Here is a 21,723-nt window from a genome sequence, read left to right on the forward strand (position 1 = left end):
AGGAAGATTTTAAGTTTGAGACCATACTGAGCTACATAGTGAGTCCCCCTGGGCCATATAGTAAAACCTTATACCAAAAATAAAATATAAATATTTCAAATTTAAAAGAAAACAGTAGTGATTTTTTTTTAATAAAGGTGTTCGAGGAGAAGTAGAGTACATTGACTTCTGTAATTTTATGTTTCCCAAACAGGCCCAAGCCTTTAGAATGTTGTTTAGTAAAATGATAGACTTGGTACTTTTCCTCAGTTAACTTTTGCCCGCTTAGTTCTACATTGGCTTAAAATGGAATGCTAAAGAATTAACTTTGAGCCGGGGCCTAGCAAACACAGGAGTGGATGCTCACAGTCAGCTATTGGATGTATCACAGGGCTCCCAATGGAGAAGCTAGAGAAAGTACCCAAGGAGCTAAAGGGATCTGCAACCCTATAGTTGGAACAACATGATGAACTAACCAGTACCCCGGAGCTCTTGTCTCTAGCTGCATATGTATCGAAATATGGCCTAGTCGGCCATCACTGGAAAGAGAGGCCCATTGGACTTGCAAACTTTATATGCCCCAATATAGGGGAATGCCAGGGCCAAAAGAATGGGAATGGGTGGGTAGGGAAGTGGGGGGCGGTATGGGGGACTTTTTCGATAGCATTGGAAATGTAATTGAGGAAAATATGTAATAAAAAATATTAAAAAAAGAAAAAAAAAGAAAAAAAAAAGGGGCTGGTGAGATGGCTCAGTGGGTAAGAGCACCCGACTGCTCTTCCGAAGGTCCAGAGTTCAAATCCCAGCAACCACATGGTGGCTCACAACCATCCGTAAGGAGATCTGGAGTGTCTGAAGACAGCTACAGTGTACTTACATATAATAAATAAATAAATAAATCTTTAAAAAAAAAAAAAAAGAAAAAAAAGAATTAACTTTGAATCTGTTAGAGCAGTTTATTGGTGAGTGGAACCTTGTTTAATAACTTTAAAAATGGGCATTTACTGTTGTGTGTAAGTACTACTTCTATCCGGCTTCAAAATATTTGATCTCCCAAAAGAAAGCTCTTTACCCACTAACTAGCCTTTTTGCTGGCTCTGAATCTGCTAGGTTTTGTTTTTATTTTATGTGTATTGGTGTTTTGCCTGTATCTATGTCTGTGGATCTTGTGCACGCCATGCCCATGGAGGCCAGAAGGCTGTTGGATCCCCTTTGACTGGAGTTACAGGTGGTTGTGAGCTTCTGCTGGGGTTCAAACCCTAATCTTCTATAACAGAGAACAGTTCTACTTTAGCTTTGTGAAGAGTGGCCAAACTGTTTCCCTCATTACCACCATTACCTTTTTTTTTTTTTTTTTTTTTTGGTTTTTCGAGACAGGGTTTCTCTGTGTAGCCCTGGCTGTCCTGGAACTCACTTTGTAGACCAGGCTGGCCTCGAACTCAGAAATCTGCCTGCCTCTGCCTCCCAAGTGCTGGGATTAAAGGCATGCGCCACCACGCCCGGCTACCACCATTACTTTGTAAGGATCTTATTTTACCATCAGCTGTGTATGAGGAATTTATGGAATCCATTTCTTGAATTTGAACTTTCTTTTTACATTTATTTGTGTGTCTGTGTCTGTACATGCGCACAAGCAGAGGTCAGAGAACCACTGTGTGAATTGATTCTTGTACCATCCTGGTTTCAAAGATTGAAATCATGTCATTTGGTTTGTTAGCATGTGCCTTTAAGCCACCTCACCAACCTGACTTTCAAATTTTCTATTTAATGTAAATAATGCAGTAACTGAGGTAGAAAAGGAGAGTCTAAAGTGGTTAAAATTAACAAGTTTAGGGGCTGGAGACATAGCTTAGTGGCTAAGAGCACTGCCTGCCCTTCATTTGGTAGCTTGCAATTGTCTGTAAACTTCATTTCCAGAAGATCCACTGAGAGCCACCTTCTTGCCTTTGTGGGCAATAGACCTGCATGTGGTACACAGTAAAAAGTGCACTGGAAAACACTTCTATACATAAAATAAAAGTAAAACTTAACACACCTGCTTACTTCCTAGCATTTAACTTGCTTTCATTCTTTTAGATATGTGGTGGATGGAGGCTTTGTGAAGCAATTAAATCACAACCCGAGATTAGGGCTGGACATCCTGGAGGTGGTTCCTATTTCAAAGTAAGTCTCTTTATCTAGCTTTTCAATTCAGTAGTAGTAAGCTGCTTAGAGGATTTCTACTTGGTTTGAATGTTGGAAGTAAATTATATGTCAAACCCACAAAACCGTTTTGGGACTGTTTTGCTGTCTTTTGTAGAAGTGAAGCATTACAACGCAGTGGCCGTGCGGGCAGGACTGCCTCAGGAAAGTGCTTTAGGATTTACAGTAAAGAGTTCTGGAGCCAGTGTATGCCTGATCATGTGATCCCAGAGATCAAGAGGACTAGTTTGACATCTGTAGTTCTGACATTAAAGTGCCTTGCCATCCATGATGTCATAAGGTACGTGGGTCCCCCAGAGCTATGGCTAGAATGAGAGAAGCCTGCTTACTTCTTGAAAATTGTTTTGTACCATTTGACTGATGTGTCCCTGAGAATTGAAACAAGCCTATTTCCAGGGTTGGTTTTCATGTTGGCTGCTTTTCAACTAAACCAAAAATGTAAATCCACCTAAAATAAAATTAAGTATTTTAGCCATTTTAAAGTATACAGTTCAAATTATTATTGTTAGTAGATTCACAATATTATGTGACCATTGCCACTTTCAAATTTAAGAACATTTCCAGCCTCAAACTGCTATAGTTGAAGATTGAAGAATCCAGAAGTAAATAGTATTTAACTACTATTTGCCTTTACAATTTTTGAAATTTTTATTTTAAAGCTTCCATCACTTTATTGAGATTTGGTCCTCTGCTCATATTTATTTTTGATTGTGAGCTAGCCCTTAACGGCCGAACCATCTCTCCAGCCCACTTTGCTTATGTTTAGACTTTGGCTTTATAAGGCTTTTTTATGCTGATGCTTATTTGACTAACTTTAGTGACCTCTGTTTGTTTTGTTTGTTTTGAGACAGGATTTCACGATAACTCTGGTTGTCCTAGAATTCACTATGTAGACTAGGTTGGCTTCAAACTTACAGAAATCTGCCTGTCTCTGCCTCTTGAGTGCTGGGATTAAAAAGTGTGTGCCACTATGCCTGGCTTGACCGCTGTTAATTTTTAATTGAAGGCATGGGACTGTAATTCTAATTAGAAAGTGTTTTCTAGAGCCATATGTAATGGTACATACCATTTTGTGTTAGTTTGAGTCAGGACCTTTCTATGTAGCCCTGGCTGTCCTGGAACTCACAATGTAGACTAGACTGGGTTCAGCTCCCCTCCTGCTCATACCTCTTGAGTGCTGTGTTTATAGGAAAGCCTGACTGTTAGGAAGCCTATTTAGATGTTTTCAAGTAAGACTAGAGATTTTTTTGTTGTTGTTGAGACAAAGTTCTATTATGTATTTCTGGCTGGCCTCGAACATGCTCTATAGACCAGGCTAGTCTCAAACACACAGTGATCCACTTGACTATGACTTCAGGGTACTGATATTATAGGTGTGCAGCACCCTATCTTTCTCAAGATTAGTGATTCTCTAATTGAGAATGTAGAGGAAAACATGTAAAATTTAGTTGTATTAATAAATTACACCAATGAGAAAGAAGTAACAATCCATTGAAAGAACCAAGTGCTCAAACAGGTTGGAAACTTTGAGGTTAATCCACATTTAAAGAAGTGTTGTTCTAGCTTCTAACTTAGAAAGAGGAGCCTCTGAAAGTAACTGCCCAAAACTTGGCATTAATTCCTAGGACATTCTCAAAGAACTACAGATTACAAATAACCAAGAGTGAATATACATACAAAATAAGAGTGAAACTCGGCTGGCGAGATGGCTCAGTGGTTAAGAGTGCCAACTGCTCTTCAGAAGGCCAAATCCCAGCAACCACATGGTGGCTCACAACCATCCGTAACGAGATCTGACGCCCTCTACTGGAGTGTCTGAGGACAGCTACAGTGTACTTACATATAATAAATAAATAACTCTTAAAAAAATAATAAGAGTGAATATTCTTATTAGTTACTTGTATGTACTGTTATTATTCTCTTGCTTTAAATTTTTTATTAATTTTTATCTTATATATATGGATTTTTTTGCCAGCATATAAATATGTGTACCACTTGCATGCCTGGAGATCAGGAAAGGGTATTAGATCCTGTGGAACTGGAGTTACAGATAGTTGTGAGCTATCATGTAGGTATTAGGAATCAAACCTGGGTCCCCTGAAAGAGCCCGAAGTTCTCTTAATGCCTGAGCCATCTCTCCAGATGCTGTTGCTATTTTCGAGAGAGTCTTGTGTTTCTAGGCTGGGTTTGAACTTGAAATGTAACTGAGGCTGGCTTTGAACTCATGATCCTTCTGCCTCTGCTTCCCAAGTGGTAGGATTACAGGTTTGTACATTACAGCACATACCTGTAATCTCAGCCCAAGGAGAGCTGAGGTGGAAAGACTGCTGGGAGGAGTGTGGGCTACACAGCCACCTTGTCTCGAATGAGACCAAAAAGGAAAGAAAAGAAAGGAAGACAAGAAACAAATCAGGAGTAAGCCTGATATGGTAGCACTTTATTCTCTGAGCCATTTCCCTTGTAATTAATTTAATTTTACTTCTTGGGAGTCAGAATCAGGTAGGTCTCTTGAGAAATCAAGGATAGCCCTTAGTTACTAGTAGATAATTTGAATTTTTCGAATAGTTGCTTTCAATTGGTTTTTCTCTTTATTTAGATTGTGTGTGCGTGCACACACATATGTGCACATGTGGAGGTCAGAACACAACTTTCATGAATTAATTCTCTTCTCCCACCATGTTGTCTTGGAGATAGAACTCATTGTCAGGCTTGATGACAAACACCCTTACTCACTGATGCATCTTGTTGGTCCTCTCCTCTATTTTGTAAAAATTCAGTAAAAACAGTTGTGCCTTCAGAAGAGAAGAGAGAGTAGTTTGCTGCAAAGTATGGGTCAGGATTGGTTAAGAGCACTGACTGCTCTTCAAGAGGACCTAAGTTCAATTCCCAGCAACCACCTTACTCATACACAAAAATAAATAAATAAATATTTTTAAAAGAGGGGGGAGGGGGCTGGAGAGATGGCTCAGCAGTTAAGAGAGTACTAACTGTTCTTCCAGAGGTCCTGAGTTTTATCCACAATGGAATCTGGTGCTCTCTTCTGGTGTGTCTGAAGACAGCTACAGTGTGTTCATATAAAGAAAAATAATTTATTCAAAAAAAGATAAGAGGAATGATGGGGCTGTTCCATTCAGCTGAGGAGAATAAAAATATGTGCACTTTGAATGAGATGAATGTGATTCAGAGAAAGCAAAATTTTCCTGTTGGTAGAATGTTTTCAAGGAGAGGAGGACTTGAAGAATGGAGCCGGGGCTAGGTGTGGTGGTGTACAACTTTAATCCCAGCACTTTAGAGGCAGAGGCAGGCGATTCTGATTGTTTGAGGCCAGCCTAGTTTACATCATGAGTTCTAGGACAACTAGGGCTATGTAGAAAGATACCTTGTCTCAAAAAGGAAACAGAATAAAACAAAATGAAGATAGAGATAAAGAAAATGAAGTAGAGAATTGAAAAATTTTAAGGAAGTTTCTATGAAGGGTGTTAAAAGTCCTGCTATGACTAATCCTGACTTTCTCCTATCTCATTTAAATATACAGGTTTCCATATTTGGATCCACCTAATGAGAGACTTATTTTGGAAGCACTTAAACAACTTTATCAGTGTGATGCTATTGACAGGTAAAAAATACAATCCAAACATGCTAGTCTTTTTCTTTGTTTGTAGCTATGTAGCTCAAGCTGTCTTTGAATCATAATCCTCCTGCCTCAGCTTTTTAAGTACCGGAATTACAGGTGTGAGGCTGTGCTCCTGGCTTGTCTATTTGTTTTTTTTTTTTAAAGACAGGTTTATGAGTGAATGAATTGTTTTACATAAAATGAAATTAGTCTGTCCTTGGTTTTCGTTCACCACAGTTCTTACTAAAACTTTGTACAGTAAAGACATTTTTTTGTAGTTAGACATGGCAGTACATGCCTGTGATGTGTAATCTCAGTACCTGGGAGCCTGAGGCTAACATTTGAGTTGCTGGGAGGAAAATATCCTTTAAAACAGTCAAAAAGTTCTGTAAACAAGGAGAAGAAATGAAACATTTTTTTAAAAGCCAAACTAAAGCAGCCTCCGCACTACTGTTTAATGGGTTTCAATTGACAAGTCATTATTAATACCATTTCAGTGCCTACATAAAAATGCTAAACACGGAGCCGGGCGTGGTGGCACATGCCTTTAATCCCAGCACTTGAGAGGCAGAGGCAGGCGGATTTCTGAGTTCGAGGCCAGCCTGGTCTACAAAGTGAGTTCCAGGACAGCCAGGGCTACACAGAAAAACCCTGTCTTGAAAAACAAAACAAACAACAACAAAAAATGCTAAACACACTTTATTGTCATGATTGTGTGTTGAGATGAAGTTTGATAATTGTTACTCCTTCATTTCTTCAAGGACATCTCTGTGCTCTGTTGAATGTTTGTAGCTTTATATTACTGTCTTTTTTTTTTTTTTTTTTGAGACAGGGTTTCTCTGTGTAGCCTTGGCTGTCCTGGAACTCACTCTGTAGACCAGGCTGGCCTCGAACTCAGAAATTCGTCTGCCTCTGCCTCCCAAGTGCTGGGATTAAAGGCGTGTACCATCACTGCCGGGCCTTTTTGTTGTTCTTGCCAGTGACCAAAATGGTTTTCTTTAAATGGAATTTCTAAACATGAGTTGAAGTAATTCAATTATATCTTACTTACTCTGAACAATGAACAGTGTATTATATTGTCCCAGATTTGAAAGGCCTAAGAACTTTCTCTTTCTGTTAAGGAGTGGCCATGTGACGAGATTGGGATTATCCATGGTGGAGTTCCCTCTCCCCCCACATCTGACGTGTGCAGTGATCAGGGCTGCTTCTCTTGACTGTGAAGATTTGCTGCTTCCAATAGCAGCAATGCTATCTGTGGAAAATGTGTTCATCAGACCTGGTGAGCACTTTATCTTAAGAGCTCTTCTTTGTATTACATTATTTTATCTATTCATTTATATGTGTGCACATGTGCACAAGTCCATGTGTACTCGAGGACACACACCTTGGTGCATGTGTAGAAGTCAAACCAACTTGGAAGAATTGGTTTTCTTGTTCCACCGTGTGGGTCCTGAAAATAAAACTGAAATTGTCATGCTTGGAAACCAGCTCCTTTTACCTGGAGTCTAGTGGACTCCTGTAAGCATTTTTTATTTTTTATAAAAATTTAATTGCTGGTATGGTGAAACATGCTTGTAATGTACGCTGTCTTGAGATAGAGGCAGAGGATCCTGAATTAAGGCTAGACTGGGCAGCTAATGTAACCCTGTCTCAATAAAACAAGACTCTGTCACTCTGTGCCTTACAGACTGTTTACAGACAAATGAGGAGTAAGTTTAGAAGGTTCCCATTCGCTCAGTCCCACATTTCCCCAGTTACTACTGTCTTTTATTTGTGAAGGATGTTTCTTGCTGTTGATGGTTTCTACATATATCCAGTAGCCTGTGTCTATCATTACAGTCATAGCGAATAGTTTTACTTGTTTAAACATTTCCTGTTCTGTCTTTATTCATCACTACATCATTTCTCTGAAGTTATCCCTTGGTTTTCAGGTGCACATGAGAATGTATGTGCCCACACACTATCTCACACACACACACACACACACACACACACACACCAACCCACTTAGCATTTGCTCTTATGACTGTCTTCAGAGTTTTGCCATTTCCAGAATGCCCTCTATTTGTGAACAATAAGTAACATTTCAGATGGATTTCTTTCACTTAGCAGTGTGTGTGTGTTTGTAGCATGATGGTTCATTTCTTTTTTTAATCACTAAACTGAATTCCATTCTGTTGAATGGAATTTGTTTATCCACTTACTAAAGGGAATGGTTACATTCTCATGTTTTGGCTATTAAAGAAAAAAGTTGTAGCCAGGTGGTGGAAGTGCACATCTTTAGTCCACTTTAGAAAAGTTTTAGTTCCAGAATTCAGGAGGCAGAGGCAGGCAGATCTCTAAGTTCAAGGACAGCCAGAACTATACAAAGAAACCCTCTCTCAAAAAACCAACGTAAGCTGGGCGTGGTGGCGCACGCCTTTAATCCCAGCACTCGGGAGGCAGAGGCAGGCGGATTTCTGAGTTCAAGGCCAGCCTGGTCTACAAAGTGAGTGCCAGGACAGCCAGGGCTACACAGAGAAACCCTGTCTCGAAAAACCAAAAAAAAAAAAAAAACCAACGTAAAAAAAATGTTGCAATCACACCACTATCCAGTTTGTTTTAGAATTTTGAAATAGGTACTGTCTGTGTAGTCCTGGCTGTTCTCACTATGTAGACTAGGCTGGCCTTGAACTCACAGAATTCTGAGTGCCCCTATCTCCCAAGCACTGAGACTAAAGGTGCTTGCTACCACCTCCTGGCTGTGTTTTCTTCAAATCTTTGGCTTATCCTTTCATTGTTTTGGCATTGCCTTTAGTAGAAGATTTTGATTTTAATGAAGCCCAATATAACTGTTTTCTTTTTCTTCTGGATTTTTCTCTTAGTGTTGTCATATAGTAGTTGGATGTACATTTGTTTCAACGTCCTTTGTTCAAAATATTGTTTCTCTTTTGAAATGCCTTCCTTCCCCTTTGTCATAGATCAGTTGACTATTCTTGTATGAAGCTTCCTAAGAAGTTAGATAAGGTAATCCCTGACTTTGTTCTTCCCCTTCAGTATTGTCCTGGCTGTTCTTGGTCTCTTCCTCTTCACATGAACTGCAGAGTCAGTTGAAACCCATAAAATGACTTGGTAGGATTGTGTGATCTAGTAAATCAAGTTAGGAAGAATTACCATCTGAGAGTGTGGCGATTCTAACCAGTACATGAAGTCTGGCTGTTTATTCTAGTTTCCAGTAATTCACAGAGCCTTTTAGGGAGCTCACCATACTCCCATGGGACAGGAAACAGGATAAAACAGGATAAGTAGTTTTATATTTCATTATCCTTTAACTTAGTTGTTTGGCATAGGAAATATATAACATTCCTAGCCGAAAGTTAATTTCCCTTCAGGATAAAGCTAGATAATAAGGTGAACCTTTGTTCTTTTGTGGTAAATTAGTAATACATTAACTTGTTTTCTTAGACTGAGAAGAACAGGTAGTTCAGCCCTTTATCCATAGAGGGTTTTTTGTTTTTGTTTTTAAGGTTTCTGTGTTCTTGTATATTTTCCTTTCATTGTTTGTTGGTGTGTCAGTATGAGATGTTTTAACACGTGTCGGCTCTTTTTTTTTTTCATCTAGAGAGATAACTTTCCCACAGGGAGCTTCAGAGTAGCGGCTATGCCTTGTCAACAGCTGATACTGTCACAATAGAGTATACACCTCACTGCCTTTCTTTTTATACATTATGACTACTGGGTCCAGACTAGTTTTTCACTGCCATAATTATAATGGTGGATCTACTTCTCTGTAAAAGTACTGTGTTACTGCATCAGTTTGCTGCCTACCCCAAATAGACCTCAATTTTAACTGTCAAAATTTTGATTCTTGGGCCTGCAAGATGGCTTAATGAGTTAAGGCATTTGCTGCCAAGTCTGATGTCCTGAGGTTTTCTTTTCCTTTTTTTAAATGTGGATGGTGTTTTGCCTACATGTATATCTGTGCACCATATGCTTGTCTGGTGCCTGGTGAGGCCAAAAGAGGATGTCAGATCCTCTGGAACTGCTGAGAAGAACAGCTAGTTGCCATAACTGCTAAGGTATCACTCCAGTCCTGATGTCCTGAGTTCCTCAGAATTCAGAACATGATGGAAGGAGAGAATTAACTCCTATAAGTTGTTCTCTAAATGAGCATACGCAAACACAAAATAAATAAATAAAATATACTTTTTTACAAAATTATAATTCTCATAACATGCCCAGTTGCAATTATTTTCCAGTAAAATAGTATGAACAATAAATAATGTTGCCCAGTTTTTATTAGGGAGTATCAAAGCTAAAGATATTTCCAAAATTCCTGGAGAGTAAGAAGCAGAAGTAAAAAGTTGAGTGCTCCAGCTGTCCTATTACTCAGGTTTCTGACCATGAGCCTAGCTTTCTCAGAATCCCATCTTTTAAGCCGGGCGTGGTGGCGCACGCCTTTAGTCCCAGCACTCGGGAGGCAGAGGCAGGGGGATTTCTGAGTTCGAGGCCAGCCTGGTCTACAAAGTGAGTGCCAGGACAGCCAGGGCTACACAGAGAAAACCTGTCTCGAAAAACCAAAAAAAAAAAAAGAATCCCATCTTTTTCATTTAAAAAACAAGAAAGCCATGTGTAGTGGCACATACCTACAATCCCAGTATTTTAGAAGTTAACACCTGAGAAACTCAAGAGAGTTTGAGGCCATCTTGGGTTATATAGTAACTGTATGACCAGCTGTATGTATATATGGGTGTGTGTGTGTGTGTGTGTGTGATGAAACCTTGTTACCTTGTGTCAGGTAACCAAAAGGGAAAAACTAAACAACACCAAAACCAACAAGAACAACAACAAAAAAAACAACAGGATATTGCGTCCAACTCTAACCTAACTCCAATTGGTAAGAATCAGGCAGAGTAGGAACATCAAGTGATTTTCAAGGCCTCATTTACATTTTAAAGGCATAATTTAAATATAGTGACAGGTTTACATATTAGTGTAAGCCAGCACATTTTGAGAAATGGATACATCCATATAGCGTGAACCCCTATCCAGACAGAGAATGCTTGTGGCTGGTGACATGACTGAGTCATATCATAAGAACTTGCCATCAAAGTTGACAATGTGAGTTCATTTTTGGGACCCACAGAATGGAAGAAAAAGATCAAGTCCTACACATTGTCCTCTGACCTCCATATTCAGGATGGCTTTTTTTTTTTTTTTTTTTTTTTTTTTTTTTTTTTTTTTTTTTGCCCTACTCTCCAATATCTAAAAACATCTTTGAGACAGGGTTTCTCTTTTGTAGTCCTGGTTGTCCTGGAACTCCCTCTATAGACCAAACCGGCTTGGAACTCAGAGATGTACTTGTTTCTGCCTTCTGAGTGCTGGGATTAAAGGTGTGAGCCACCATCACCCAGCTTTTTGCTTATGCTTGTGTGTATGATAAAACAATTTTAAAAGATACAAAATGGGTCTTGCCTTTCCTTCCCCTTCCCCCTTTCCCTTCTTCCCTCTTTCCCCTTCCCCCTCTTCCCTCTTCCCCTTCTTTCCCGTTCCCCCTCTTCCCTCTTCCCCTTCTTTCCCCTTCTCCCTCCCTCTTCCCCTTACTCCTTCCCCCTTCCACTTTCCCTTCCCCTTCCCCTTTCTTCCTCTCTTTCTGTCTGTCTGTTTGTCTGTCTGTCTTCCTTCCTTCCTTTTTTTTTGAGATGTGTCTCTCTGCATAGTCCTTGCTGTCCTGGAGTTCTCACTGTGTAGACCAGGCTGGCCTTGAACTCATAAAGATCCTCCTGCCTCTGCCTCTCAAGTGCTGGGATTCAAGGCATACACTTCTGTTGGGGTTTCCATTGCCGTGAAGAGACACCATGACCAAAGCAACCCTTATAAAGTACAACATTTAATTGGGGCTGGTTTACATGTTCTGAGGTTCAGTCCATTATCATCATGGCAGGAACATGGCTGGTATGAACTCTCAGCATGGAGGAGCTGAGAGTTCTTGTTCTGAAGGCAAACAGAAGACTGGCTTCCAGGAAGCAAGGAAAAAGGTCTCAAAGCTCACCCCGAAAGTGACACACTACCTCCATCAAGGTCATACTTACTCCAACAAGGCCACACCTCCTAATAGTGTTTCTCCCTGGGCCAGGCAAATGCCAATCACAACCACTATTCCTGGTGATAAGGAATGTTTTTAATCACTAATAGAACAGTGGTTCTCACTTTAGTGTAGTTAAAAAAACAAAAAACCCTGGGAAAGAAATTGTGTTTTTGAACACATTTATAATTAAGAAACAAGATGCATGTAGTACCTTTAATCCCAGAACTAGGGGGGCAGAGGCAGGAGTATTGCTAAGTTTGAGTCTAGCCTGCTCTATATAGTGATCTGAAAAACAGGCAAATGTTATCCTAAACACTGTTTGAGAGAACAGCTTGAACACACCTTCCTCCACATTTGGTATTGCAGAACCGTTTGCATTTTACACATTATGTTCACTTGTCAGCTATGTGATGGCTAATGATGAGGTTTTTGTTTTTCACACAGGGTCTTACTGAGTAGCTCCCACTGGCCTGACCTTGTTTGCCTTTCCAGTGCTAGGATTAAAGGCAAGAACTCTCAGGCCTGGAGAATAATGGATTTTTTTTCATGTTTTTATTTAGTAGATTAATCAAAAGATTAGACAGGGTGGCCTGAAACTTGCTGTGTAGACCAGGCTATCCTTGGACTCACCGAGATCCACCTGCCTTTTCCTCCCAAGCTGGAATCAGAGGTATGTGCTACCACACCTGGCCTTTGTTTTTGCTTTTCCTTTGACTCTGATTTTTTACATTTGTAAGTGTGCAGGTGTGTTTGGGTGTGGAAGCCCGAGGACTTCAGGGGCCATTCTTCAACATTCTTCAAGCATTATCTTTTTTTTTTTTTGAGATAAGATTTCTTCCTGGGTGGTGCATGCTTTTAATCCCAACACCAGGGAAGGCAGAGGCAGGTAGATCTCTGTAAGTTCTATGACAGAGAACTTTCTATGTAGAAAGACCTTGTCTCAAAAAAAAAAAAAATTCCCCCCACTGGCCTGCAACTTGCCGAGGCTGAGTAAACCAGGCTGGACTAGTTAGTTAACCTCAAAGGTTCACCAGTCACTGCCTCCCCAGTGCTGCCACTACAAGTAGAGACTACCAGATTGGGATTTTTAAAAATTTTTCTTTTATTTGTTACTTTCATTATATAAGTCCTAGAGCTCAAACTCAGGTGCTCGTTTGGCAAGCTCTTACCACTGAGCTATTTCCTGATAGTCTTTGTTTGTTTGTTTGTTCGAGACAGGGTCTGTGTATCCCTAGGGGACCCAGGCAGAATAAAAATTAATCTGATAAAGTGTTGGATGGGGAATTTGGCCAGAGAGCATGTCAGTCTTAAAATGGATTCAGGAGAAATTGAATCAAAGTAAATAAAAGGCAAATCTCAAAAACAGCATTGAGCAAAAGCAATTAAACTCATCAAGTACATACTGTGTGATCCGTCCATATAAAGAAAGGTTTAAACATGGCTGGTGAGATGGGCCAGTGGGTGATGGTACCTACCACTGAGATAGGCGACTTGGATTTCACTATTGGGATGGGAGGAGAACATTGATTCTTGCAGTTGTCTTCTAATCTTCATATTGCTTGCTGTGGCGTGCTCTCACACACAAAATAAACAGATGTTTTATCTGAGACAGGGTTTCACTGTGTAGCCCTGGCTGTCCTGGAACTCAACTCTATAGACCAGGTTGGCCTTGAATTCAGAGATCTGCCTGCCTCTGCCCATTGAGCTCTTAGAGTAAAGATGTGTGTCATCATGGCAAAAAACAAAACAAAACAAAACCAAAAACGTGGTTTTTGGGGCTGGAGAGATGGCTCAGTGGTTAAGAGCACCGATTGCTCTTCCAAAGGTCCTGAGTTCAAATCCCATCCATCACATGGTGGCTCACAACCATCCGTAAGGAGATCTGACTTCCTCTTCTGGAGTGTGTGAAGATAGCTACAGTGTACTTACATATAATAAATAAATAAATCTAAAAAACAAAACAAAACACCAAAACAAAACCTGTTTTTAAAGGTTAGAAACAGGAATGACAAATCTGTGGAGTTAGAGGTTAGGCTGTGGTTACCCTTCTGGGCAAAGTGGATAGTGGTAGAAGGTAATTGGGCTTCTCTGATGCTGGTATGTGTTCATCTGTTTGAGTGCATTGTTATGCTATGCTTATGACTACCTCTAGGGTGCACACTTATAGCTTAAGTAGTTTTCTGTATACTTGCTATGCATTATTACATTTGTAGTAGGAATGCTTAATGTATATGGAGGTCCTGTTTAATTACCCATTATTCTGAGTTCCATAGATATTGGCTGGTTAAATTGTGTCTCCTCTTTGTAAGTTTAGGCAGTGCTTGATCACTTTCTGTAAGTGTATGTTGTATTCATTTGCCATGGCATTATATGTGGAAGTGAGAAGACAAAACTGTAGAGTCAGTTCTCTCCTACTACCTTTACATGGATTCTGGGGATTGAACTCAGGTCATGAGGCTTGTGAGGCAAGCACTGTGACCTGTTGAGCCATCCCGCTGAGCCTTGGCCACTGTTTTAATCCTTAAGAACCATATGATGGAAGGGGAAAAGTGGAAAATACTTGGAAGAACACAAACTTAATACAGATGTTCTTGAGGTACCTGCTGATCCAATTCATCTGAAGTCAAACATGCATTAAAAACACTAGCCTAGTCCACAAAGCTGCATGGTGGACTGTGACTTGTTTATCTTATCCTCACAATTGCATGGCTGACTGGAAGCAGAGGCTCCTATGCTACACTAACTAGGATTGGGAGAGACTGTTGTGCTGAATGTTGGGAAAAGACGAAAATAGAAAGCTGGAGGTACCACTTTGACTGAATGTAAAGTATATTCCTTTACACTAGTATAAAGTTAGATTAGTCTAATTTGGGGACCGTCTATAATAGTGATTAGCTTTGAAGACTGTGTTCATGTGACAAACTGTGGACATGGAACTTTTACCTTGTATCTTTTAACTGTCAGCTACTCTTACGACTTTTTTTTTTTTTTTTTGAGAAGAGTAAATTCTAAAGAAAAAAGTAAATTCCAGATACTATTTTAAAGACAATTGAGTTGAGAGGAGGAATGTTGACTGTCATAAATCTCTAGCATGTGTTTAAAAGAATAGTTATAATAATAGTTATGTGTGGTGGTACACTTCTGTAATCCCAGTACTTGGGAAGAAAAGGCAAAAGAATTTTAAAGCCACACTGTGTTCCATACATGCCAAATTCTGGGTCAGCCTGAGCTATGTAGGAAGATAGTCTATCTTGTAAAACGACATCAAGGTGGTAGTCGTGGTGGGGAACAATGGTGATGAGATGTAAGGAGAAACAGAACTTGAGAAGGAAGAGCTAATTAACTCTACCCACAGGAGTGAGGCAGCTGTTGTTGAACTGGGTGGAAGAGGAAGCAAAGTGAGGCGGGGCCTTGATTTAACATGGAACTAAACTAAATTTGACTTTTAGTTGATCCAGAGTACCAGAAGGAAGCAGAACAGAGACATCGGGAGTTGGCAGCGAAAGCTGGAGGATTTAATGACTTTGCAACTTTAGCCGTCATTTTTGAACAGTGCAAATCAAGGTATGTGAGCTTGTCCTTTGTACTGGAAAATGTCACTTTGCTCTGCAGCTTCCTTACATACTTTTGGTCATGCAGGTTCAATGTTAGTTTTCCTTTTTCCCTCAAATTCTTTCTGAAAATGAATTTTACAGAGTTTCGTTTTCATATAGATACTCAGATTAAATGATGATTAGATATTTGTTAATTCATATATGTAAAAAGAAACCTCTTTATAAATTATTTATTTTAATTTAATCAGAGGACCTGACGTTAATTTTTTGTAATATTTTCTTTTCTTTCTTTAAAAAGGTTTACTTTAGGCATATGAATGCTTTGCTTGCTTGTATGCATGGGTACCACCAGTGTATGTGGTGCCCATGGAAGCAGAAAAAGGCATTGGATCCCCTAGAACTAGAGTTACTGATGGGTGTGAGCCACCATGTGGGTGCTGGGAATTGAACCCAGGTTCTGTGACGAACAAGAAATGCTCTTAAGAGATGAGCTACCTCTCCAGCCCTCAATGCTTTTCTGTTTGTTTGTTTGTTTTTGTCAAATTTTCTAAAATGCTGTTTTAGTGCTTGTCCAGATCTCTGCTTTTGTTGTTGCTTGGCCGATTAGTTGGTTAGTTGCTTGCTGTTTTGAGATGGTCTCCTGTAGCCTAGGCTAGTAGCAGCCTTGCTGAATAGTAGAAGATGCCTTGCACTCCTAATTCCTTCTGCCTTTATCTCCCAACTGCTGAGGTTACAAGCACCCTGGCCCTGCACCACCCATGACTGGCTTCCATTCTTTGTAAAGGCAATGAGGATGTTTGGTATTTTGAGGACAGCAGTGTTTTTGTGTTGTAGTGGAGCTCCAGCTTCCTGGTGCCAGAAGCACTGGATTCACTGGCGGTGCTTATTCTCTGCATTTCGTGTGGAAGCTCAACTTCGGGAACTGATCAGGAAACTAAAGCAGGTGACTGCTGTGGCTTCTGTTGTCTGTTTTCTCAACTAGCATTGTAGGTCTGTGTATGTCATACTGAGTTTTCAGTGCAGTAATTTATATTTGTACCACCCATTCTAGTTGGCTACTTTCCCTCTGCATGCTACGCTGTATAGGTCTCTCTGACCCAGTGAATCCTCATAGTGGTAAAGAAATGTATCTGAAATAATGAAAATATTTTTAGATAGTCGTGCTGAAGAATAATTGATACACACTGAACTTTACATAGGCTGGTGAGATGATTCAGCAGGTAAAATCGAATGACCTAAGTCTGACCTCGCTGACCTCGGGAACTCACAGGTTGGAAGGAAAGAACCAACTCCCAAAGTTTTCCTCTGACCTCCACACATTGGCTCTGGCATGAGCATGTCCACCTGCCCACTCACCACACCAGTGTAAAAAACTCCCAAAGTTTTCCTCTGACCTCCACACATTGGCTCTGGCATGAGCATGTCCACCTGCCCACTCACCACACCAGTGTAAAAAACTCCCAAAGTTTTCCTCTGACCTCCACACATTGGCTCTGGCATGAGCATGTCCACCTGCCCACTCACCACACCAGTGTAAAAAACTCCCAAAAGTTTTCCTCTGACCTCCACGCATTGGCTCTGGCATGAGCATGTCCACCTGCCCACTCACCAGACCAGTGTAAAAAACTCCCAAAAGTTTTCCTCTGACCTCCACACATTGGCTTTGGCATGAGCATGTCCACCTGCCCACTCACCACACCAGTGTAAAAAAGACTTTAAAACATGAAGGGGAAAAAAAGTGGGGGCTGGAGAGATGGCTCAGTGGTTAAGAGCACTGACTGCTCTTCCAAATCCTGAGTTCAATTCCCAGCAACCATGTGGTGGCTCACAACCATCTGTAAAGGGATCTGATGCTCTCTTTTGGTGTGTCTGGAAACAGCTACAGTGTACTCACATAAATAAAATAAATCTTTAAAAAAAAAAGTGGCTGGGCGTGGTGGCGCACGCCTTTAATCCCAGCACTCCGGAGGCAGAGGCAGGTGGATTTCTGAGTTTGAGGCCAGCCTGGTCTACAAAGTGAGTTCCAGGACAGCCAGGGCTATACAGAGAAACCCTGTCTCGAAAAAAAAAACAAAAAAACAAAAAAAATTGTACAGTTCTCTGAGTTTTGATATCTATACATACCTATTTAATTATTACTACAGTCAAGACAGTAGGCTGGGCTGTTGCATACCGTTAATCTCAGCATCCTTGAGGCAGAGGCAGGTGGATGGATCTCTCTTAGTTGAGGGGAGCCTAGTCTATATAAAAAGTTTCCAGGCTAGCTAGGGCTAAATAGGAGACCCTGCCTAAAAAGAAGAAGAAGAAGAAAGGAAGAAAGGATAGTAGTGCTGGAGAAACTGCACAGTGGTTGGATCACATCCTGCTCTCATCCTGATGAGAGTTTGGTTCCCAATACCCACACTGGGTGATTACAGCCCCAAGAACTGGATGCTTCTGGCCTCCCTTCCTATACTCACCTGCTTATACTCACATATACACATTTACATAATTTAAAATAAAATAAATATTTTAAAATGATAATACATACACCTCTCAAAATTACATGCTATTTTATGTGCATTTTCTGAGGTGGGTGATGTCATGGTCTGACTCTGTAGCACTGGCTGGCCTGGAACTCAGCGTATATCTCAGGGCCATCCCAAACTCAGCAATCTGCCTGCCTCTGCCTCCCAGGTGCTGGATAATCTAGGTCCTCTATCTCAAACCAGTTCGTAGGAGTATTCACAACACCGTTCTTAGCCCTGGGAGACACCAAGCAGTGTGATCTTTCTGGGAGGTTATTTACTTGGGCAGATACTTTCTGTAGATCTTTCATATTTTTTGTTTTTGAACATCTCTCCTGAACTTACTCTTTCCTGTAAATTCCAGACAGACTCTTGGCTCTGTTTCCTTAGTAGTAAGTTCTCTGGGTTCCATTTGGATTTTTTTTCTTAGAACTCTTAAGACTAGGGTGGAGCTTTTGTTGGTGTAAATTTTCTATTTCCTGAGTCATTGTCCTTTGTTATCTGATACATAGCCTTCCATAAATTATTATTTTATATATTGTTTGTCTTTTGACTATTTTGGGTGCAATGCTAAATGTAATCAGAAAGTCTTTAGAAATGTGAACTGTGAAAAAAAGATTAGATCAAATTGTACTGTGAGCTTTATCATTGAATACATAATAATACTCTTTCTACAGCAAAGTGATTTCCCAAGAGAGACTTTTGAAGGCCCTAAACATGAAGTACTACGAAGATGTCTTTGTGCAGGCTACTTCAAAAATGTTGCTCGAAGGTAAGAGTTACAGTGCTTGAGAGAGTTCATAGACACCACTGTATCTAACTGCAGTGCTAAACAACTTAAAGACTGAAGATGTGATACAGATTCTGTGATGATAACAATTATAAGAAATCTTTTCATAATTGCCATCTGTACACAGGGAACTGCAGTGGTTCAAACTGAGGCACTGGAGCCCAGAGAGGAAAGGAGGAGAGTACATATATCAGCACTTGAAGCAGATGGCAAGAGGGTTGTTGTAATTTGGTAGCCTCAGATTGAGTTTAGGAGCCAAACAAGATAGAAAAGCCGCCGGGCAGTGGTGGCGCACGCCTTTAATCCCAGCACTTGGGAGGCAGAGGCAGGTGTATTTCTGAGTTCGAGGCCAGCCAGGGCTATACAGAGAAACCCTGTCTCAAACAAACAAACAACAACAACAAAAAAGATAGAATAGCATCCCTGGGGAAGGTCAGTTTGGGTATGTAGTGTCAGAGCTCAATTACAAGATGGGGAGAAGCAAGGGATCTTTGTAAGGAAAGTAGTAACATTGGCAATGGGAAGTTCATTATAAAACTGAAGAATGAATCACGTAAGTAAATATGTTAAGGATAATGGTGAGGGAGTTGTTAGTAGGCATGTTGGTTTATGCCTGGTATCCTAACAGTATCATCTGAAAGAGACTGGGAACAGGAAACCACTATTTAGGTCAGAAGAGCCTGAACAAGTGCTCTACCATGAAGAACATGGAAAGTAAAGGTGGTTCTGATTCTAAATTGAGTCCTTCTTCTTTAAAAGATATTATTAGGACATTGCTGATAGTTCAGTGGGGTCTCAGGTTTTGATGTTAGTAATGCATGAATGTTAACTTTCTGTTTTGGTGGTTGTATCACAGTTATGAAGGAGAGTGGCAAGCATTTGGTGGTTATGGGTGAGACAACAGGTTGGAAACTTACTTCCAATTGTCAATGCTTCTGATAAAAATCATTTTTGTGGGCTGGTGAGATGGCTCAGCGGTTAAGAGCACTGACTGCTTTTCCAAAGGTCCTGAGTTCAAATCCCAGCAACCACGTGGTGGCTCACAGCCATCTGTAACAAAAATCCAATGCCCTCTTCTGGAGTGTCTGAAGACAGCTACAGTGTACATATAATTAATTTTTTAAAAAATTGTTTTTGTTTTGTTTTTGTCCTTTACAATTTTCTGTAAATTTAGTTTATTTTTGAATGAGATTCAGGTTCAGAGAGAGACTGTTGTCTTAAATAAAGTGTATAGCTATAGAGGAAGATACCCTGCATTGACCTCTGGCCTCCCTATTCACATGCATGGGCTCGTACACACACACACACACACACACACAAAATAATTGAAGAAATGTGAGATGGGCTAACATGCTTAAGTTACTTTAGCATAAAATATAATTATAGGGCTGGTAAAATGGCTTGGTAAAGGAGCTTGCCCTGAAAACCTTATGACCTCAGGTTGAGCCTTAGAACTGAAATAAAGGTTCATTTGACTCCAAAGTTGTCCTTGGCTTCCACATATGACAAGGCATGAATACACCACATTCCCACCCACCCATTAATATATATTTTTAAATGTATAAAGTATAAACCCACCCTCTTGTAATAGCAGCCTCCTTTATTTAGAATTGTGCTGAAAAGAAATGTTTTTACTGTATGGATAGATACTCTTAGGAGAAATAGAATTTGAGGAATACAAGTGTTTAAACCCAGTTCTTGAGACATTATTGTTACTTAAAGAGATTCCTCTTCCCTAGGTAAACTGCTGCTTCTTTTAGTAGTTAAGAAAACATCAGTTACCTTATTGCTTTACTATTTTGATCTTTATCATTTGATTTTTCTGTTTATAGATCTGTTGGCAGAACATTTTGCACAATGGATGGGCGTGGAAGTCCAGTTCATATTCATCCTTCCTCAGCAGTAAGTTCTTGTTTATTTGGTTGGTTGTTTAGTTGGTTTTGAGAGAAGGTCTCTGTGTTGCTGAGGGTGTACTCTTTCCTCTGCCTCCCAAGTGGTGAGTCAGACTTACAGACTTACACCGCCTTGCCTTGTAAAGCACTCCTTTGTGGGTTTCGTTTTTTGTTTTGTTTTCTCTTGCACTTTACATCCTCGGCCCTTAAAAGGTCCTCTTTTTCAATAAAAGGTTTTATGGGAGCGTGGAGAGGTCAGAGAGTAGCTTGCAGGAGTCAGTTTTTCCTTCCACCAGGTGGGTCCTGGGGACTGAACTCTGGTCAGTTGAGCCATCTTGACAGCCCTAATGTATCTTATTTTTAAGGACAGGGAGGCATTTGTAAGAGCAGAGTACTAACATATCAGTGTCTTCTAGTTTTCACTGAAATGTCTGTCTATATAGAGAGAGCTTAGGGGTGTTGGTTAGCATATGATTTCTGTTTTGTGGAAGAAAATAGGCATTCAGAGGGTTTCAGGTTATTTTTCTGTTATTTTGGAGACAGGTCTGTAGTATGTAGTCCTTGACTGTCTTTATTTTCTTGCTCTTATTTAAAATGGGGCTGATTATTAATATTAATAAATTATCCTTACATTTTTATATAGCTTCATGAACAGGAAACTAAACTTGAATGGATAATTTTTCATGAAGTACTAGTTACCACCAAAGTCTATGCAAGAATTGTGTGCCCAATCCGTTACGAATGGGTGAGAGACTTACTACCCAAGTTGCATGAACTTAATGCGCATGATTTGAGCAGTGTGGCTAGACGTGAAATGAGAGAAGATGCAAGAAGAAAATGGACAAATAAGGAAAATGTGAAACAGCTAAAGGGTGAGTGAATCATAGTTCTATTCTGTTTTTCTAAGAAGGGGTTTATGTTGTAGACCAGAGTGGCCTCAAAGGTCTGGTGACCCTTTGCCACACCGTCCTCAACACTGGGGTTATAGGTGTTCTCTTAACTATAAAGCTGTCTTTTTCCCAGTGGATTCCCCACCCCCCTTTGGACAGTGTTTTTCTGTGTACTCCTGGCTGTCCTAGATCTCACTCTCTAGACCAGGCTGGGCTTGAAGTCAGAGAT

The 21,723-nt window shown here is 40.3% G+C and overlaps 1 protein-coding gene across 1 annotated transcript in view; it reads left to right on the forward strand.

Annotated features, from left to right (window-relative positions):
• The window catches only part of Dhx40 (DEAH-box helicase 40), a 41,071-nt gene that overhangs the window by 18,292 nt on the left and 1,056 nt on the right, over positions 1-21,723 (forward strand). Inside the window, exons 9-17 of the mRNA XM_021177595.3 lie at positions 2,056-2,142; positions 2,279-2,461; positions 5,717-5,797; positions 6,916-7,073; positions 15,311-15,425; positions 16,250-16,358; positions 18,600-18,694; positions 20,545-20,614; positions 21,248-21,476. Coding sequence (XP_021033254.1) covers positions 2,056-2,142; positions 2,279-2,461; positions 5,717-5,797; positions 6,916-7,073; positions 15,311-15,425; positions 16,250-16,358; positions 18,600-18,694; positions 20,545-20,614; positions 21,248-21,476 — 1,127 coding nt within the window. The remainder of the gene's footprint in view (positions 1-2,055; positions 2,143-2,278; positions 2,462-5,716; positions 5,798-6,915; positions 7,074-15,310; positions 15,426-16,249; positions 16,359-18,599; positions 18,695-20,544; positions 20,615-21,247; positions 21,477-21,723) is intronic.

The sequence above is a fragment of the Mus caroli genome, unplaced genomic scaffold, assembly GCF_978045245.1.
Source record: "Mus caroli unplaced genomic scaffold, Mus_caroli_1 scaffold_13, whole genome shotgun sequence".
NCBI lineage: Eukaryota > Metazoa > Chordata > Mammalia > Rodentia > Muridae > Mus > Mus caroli.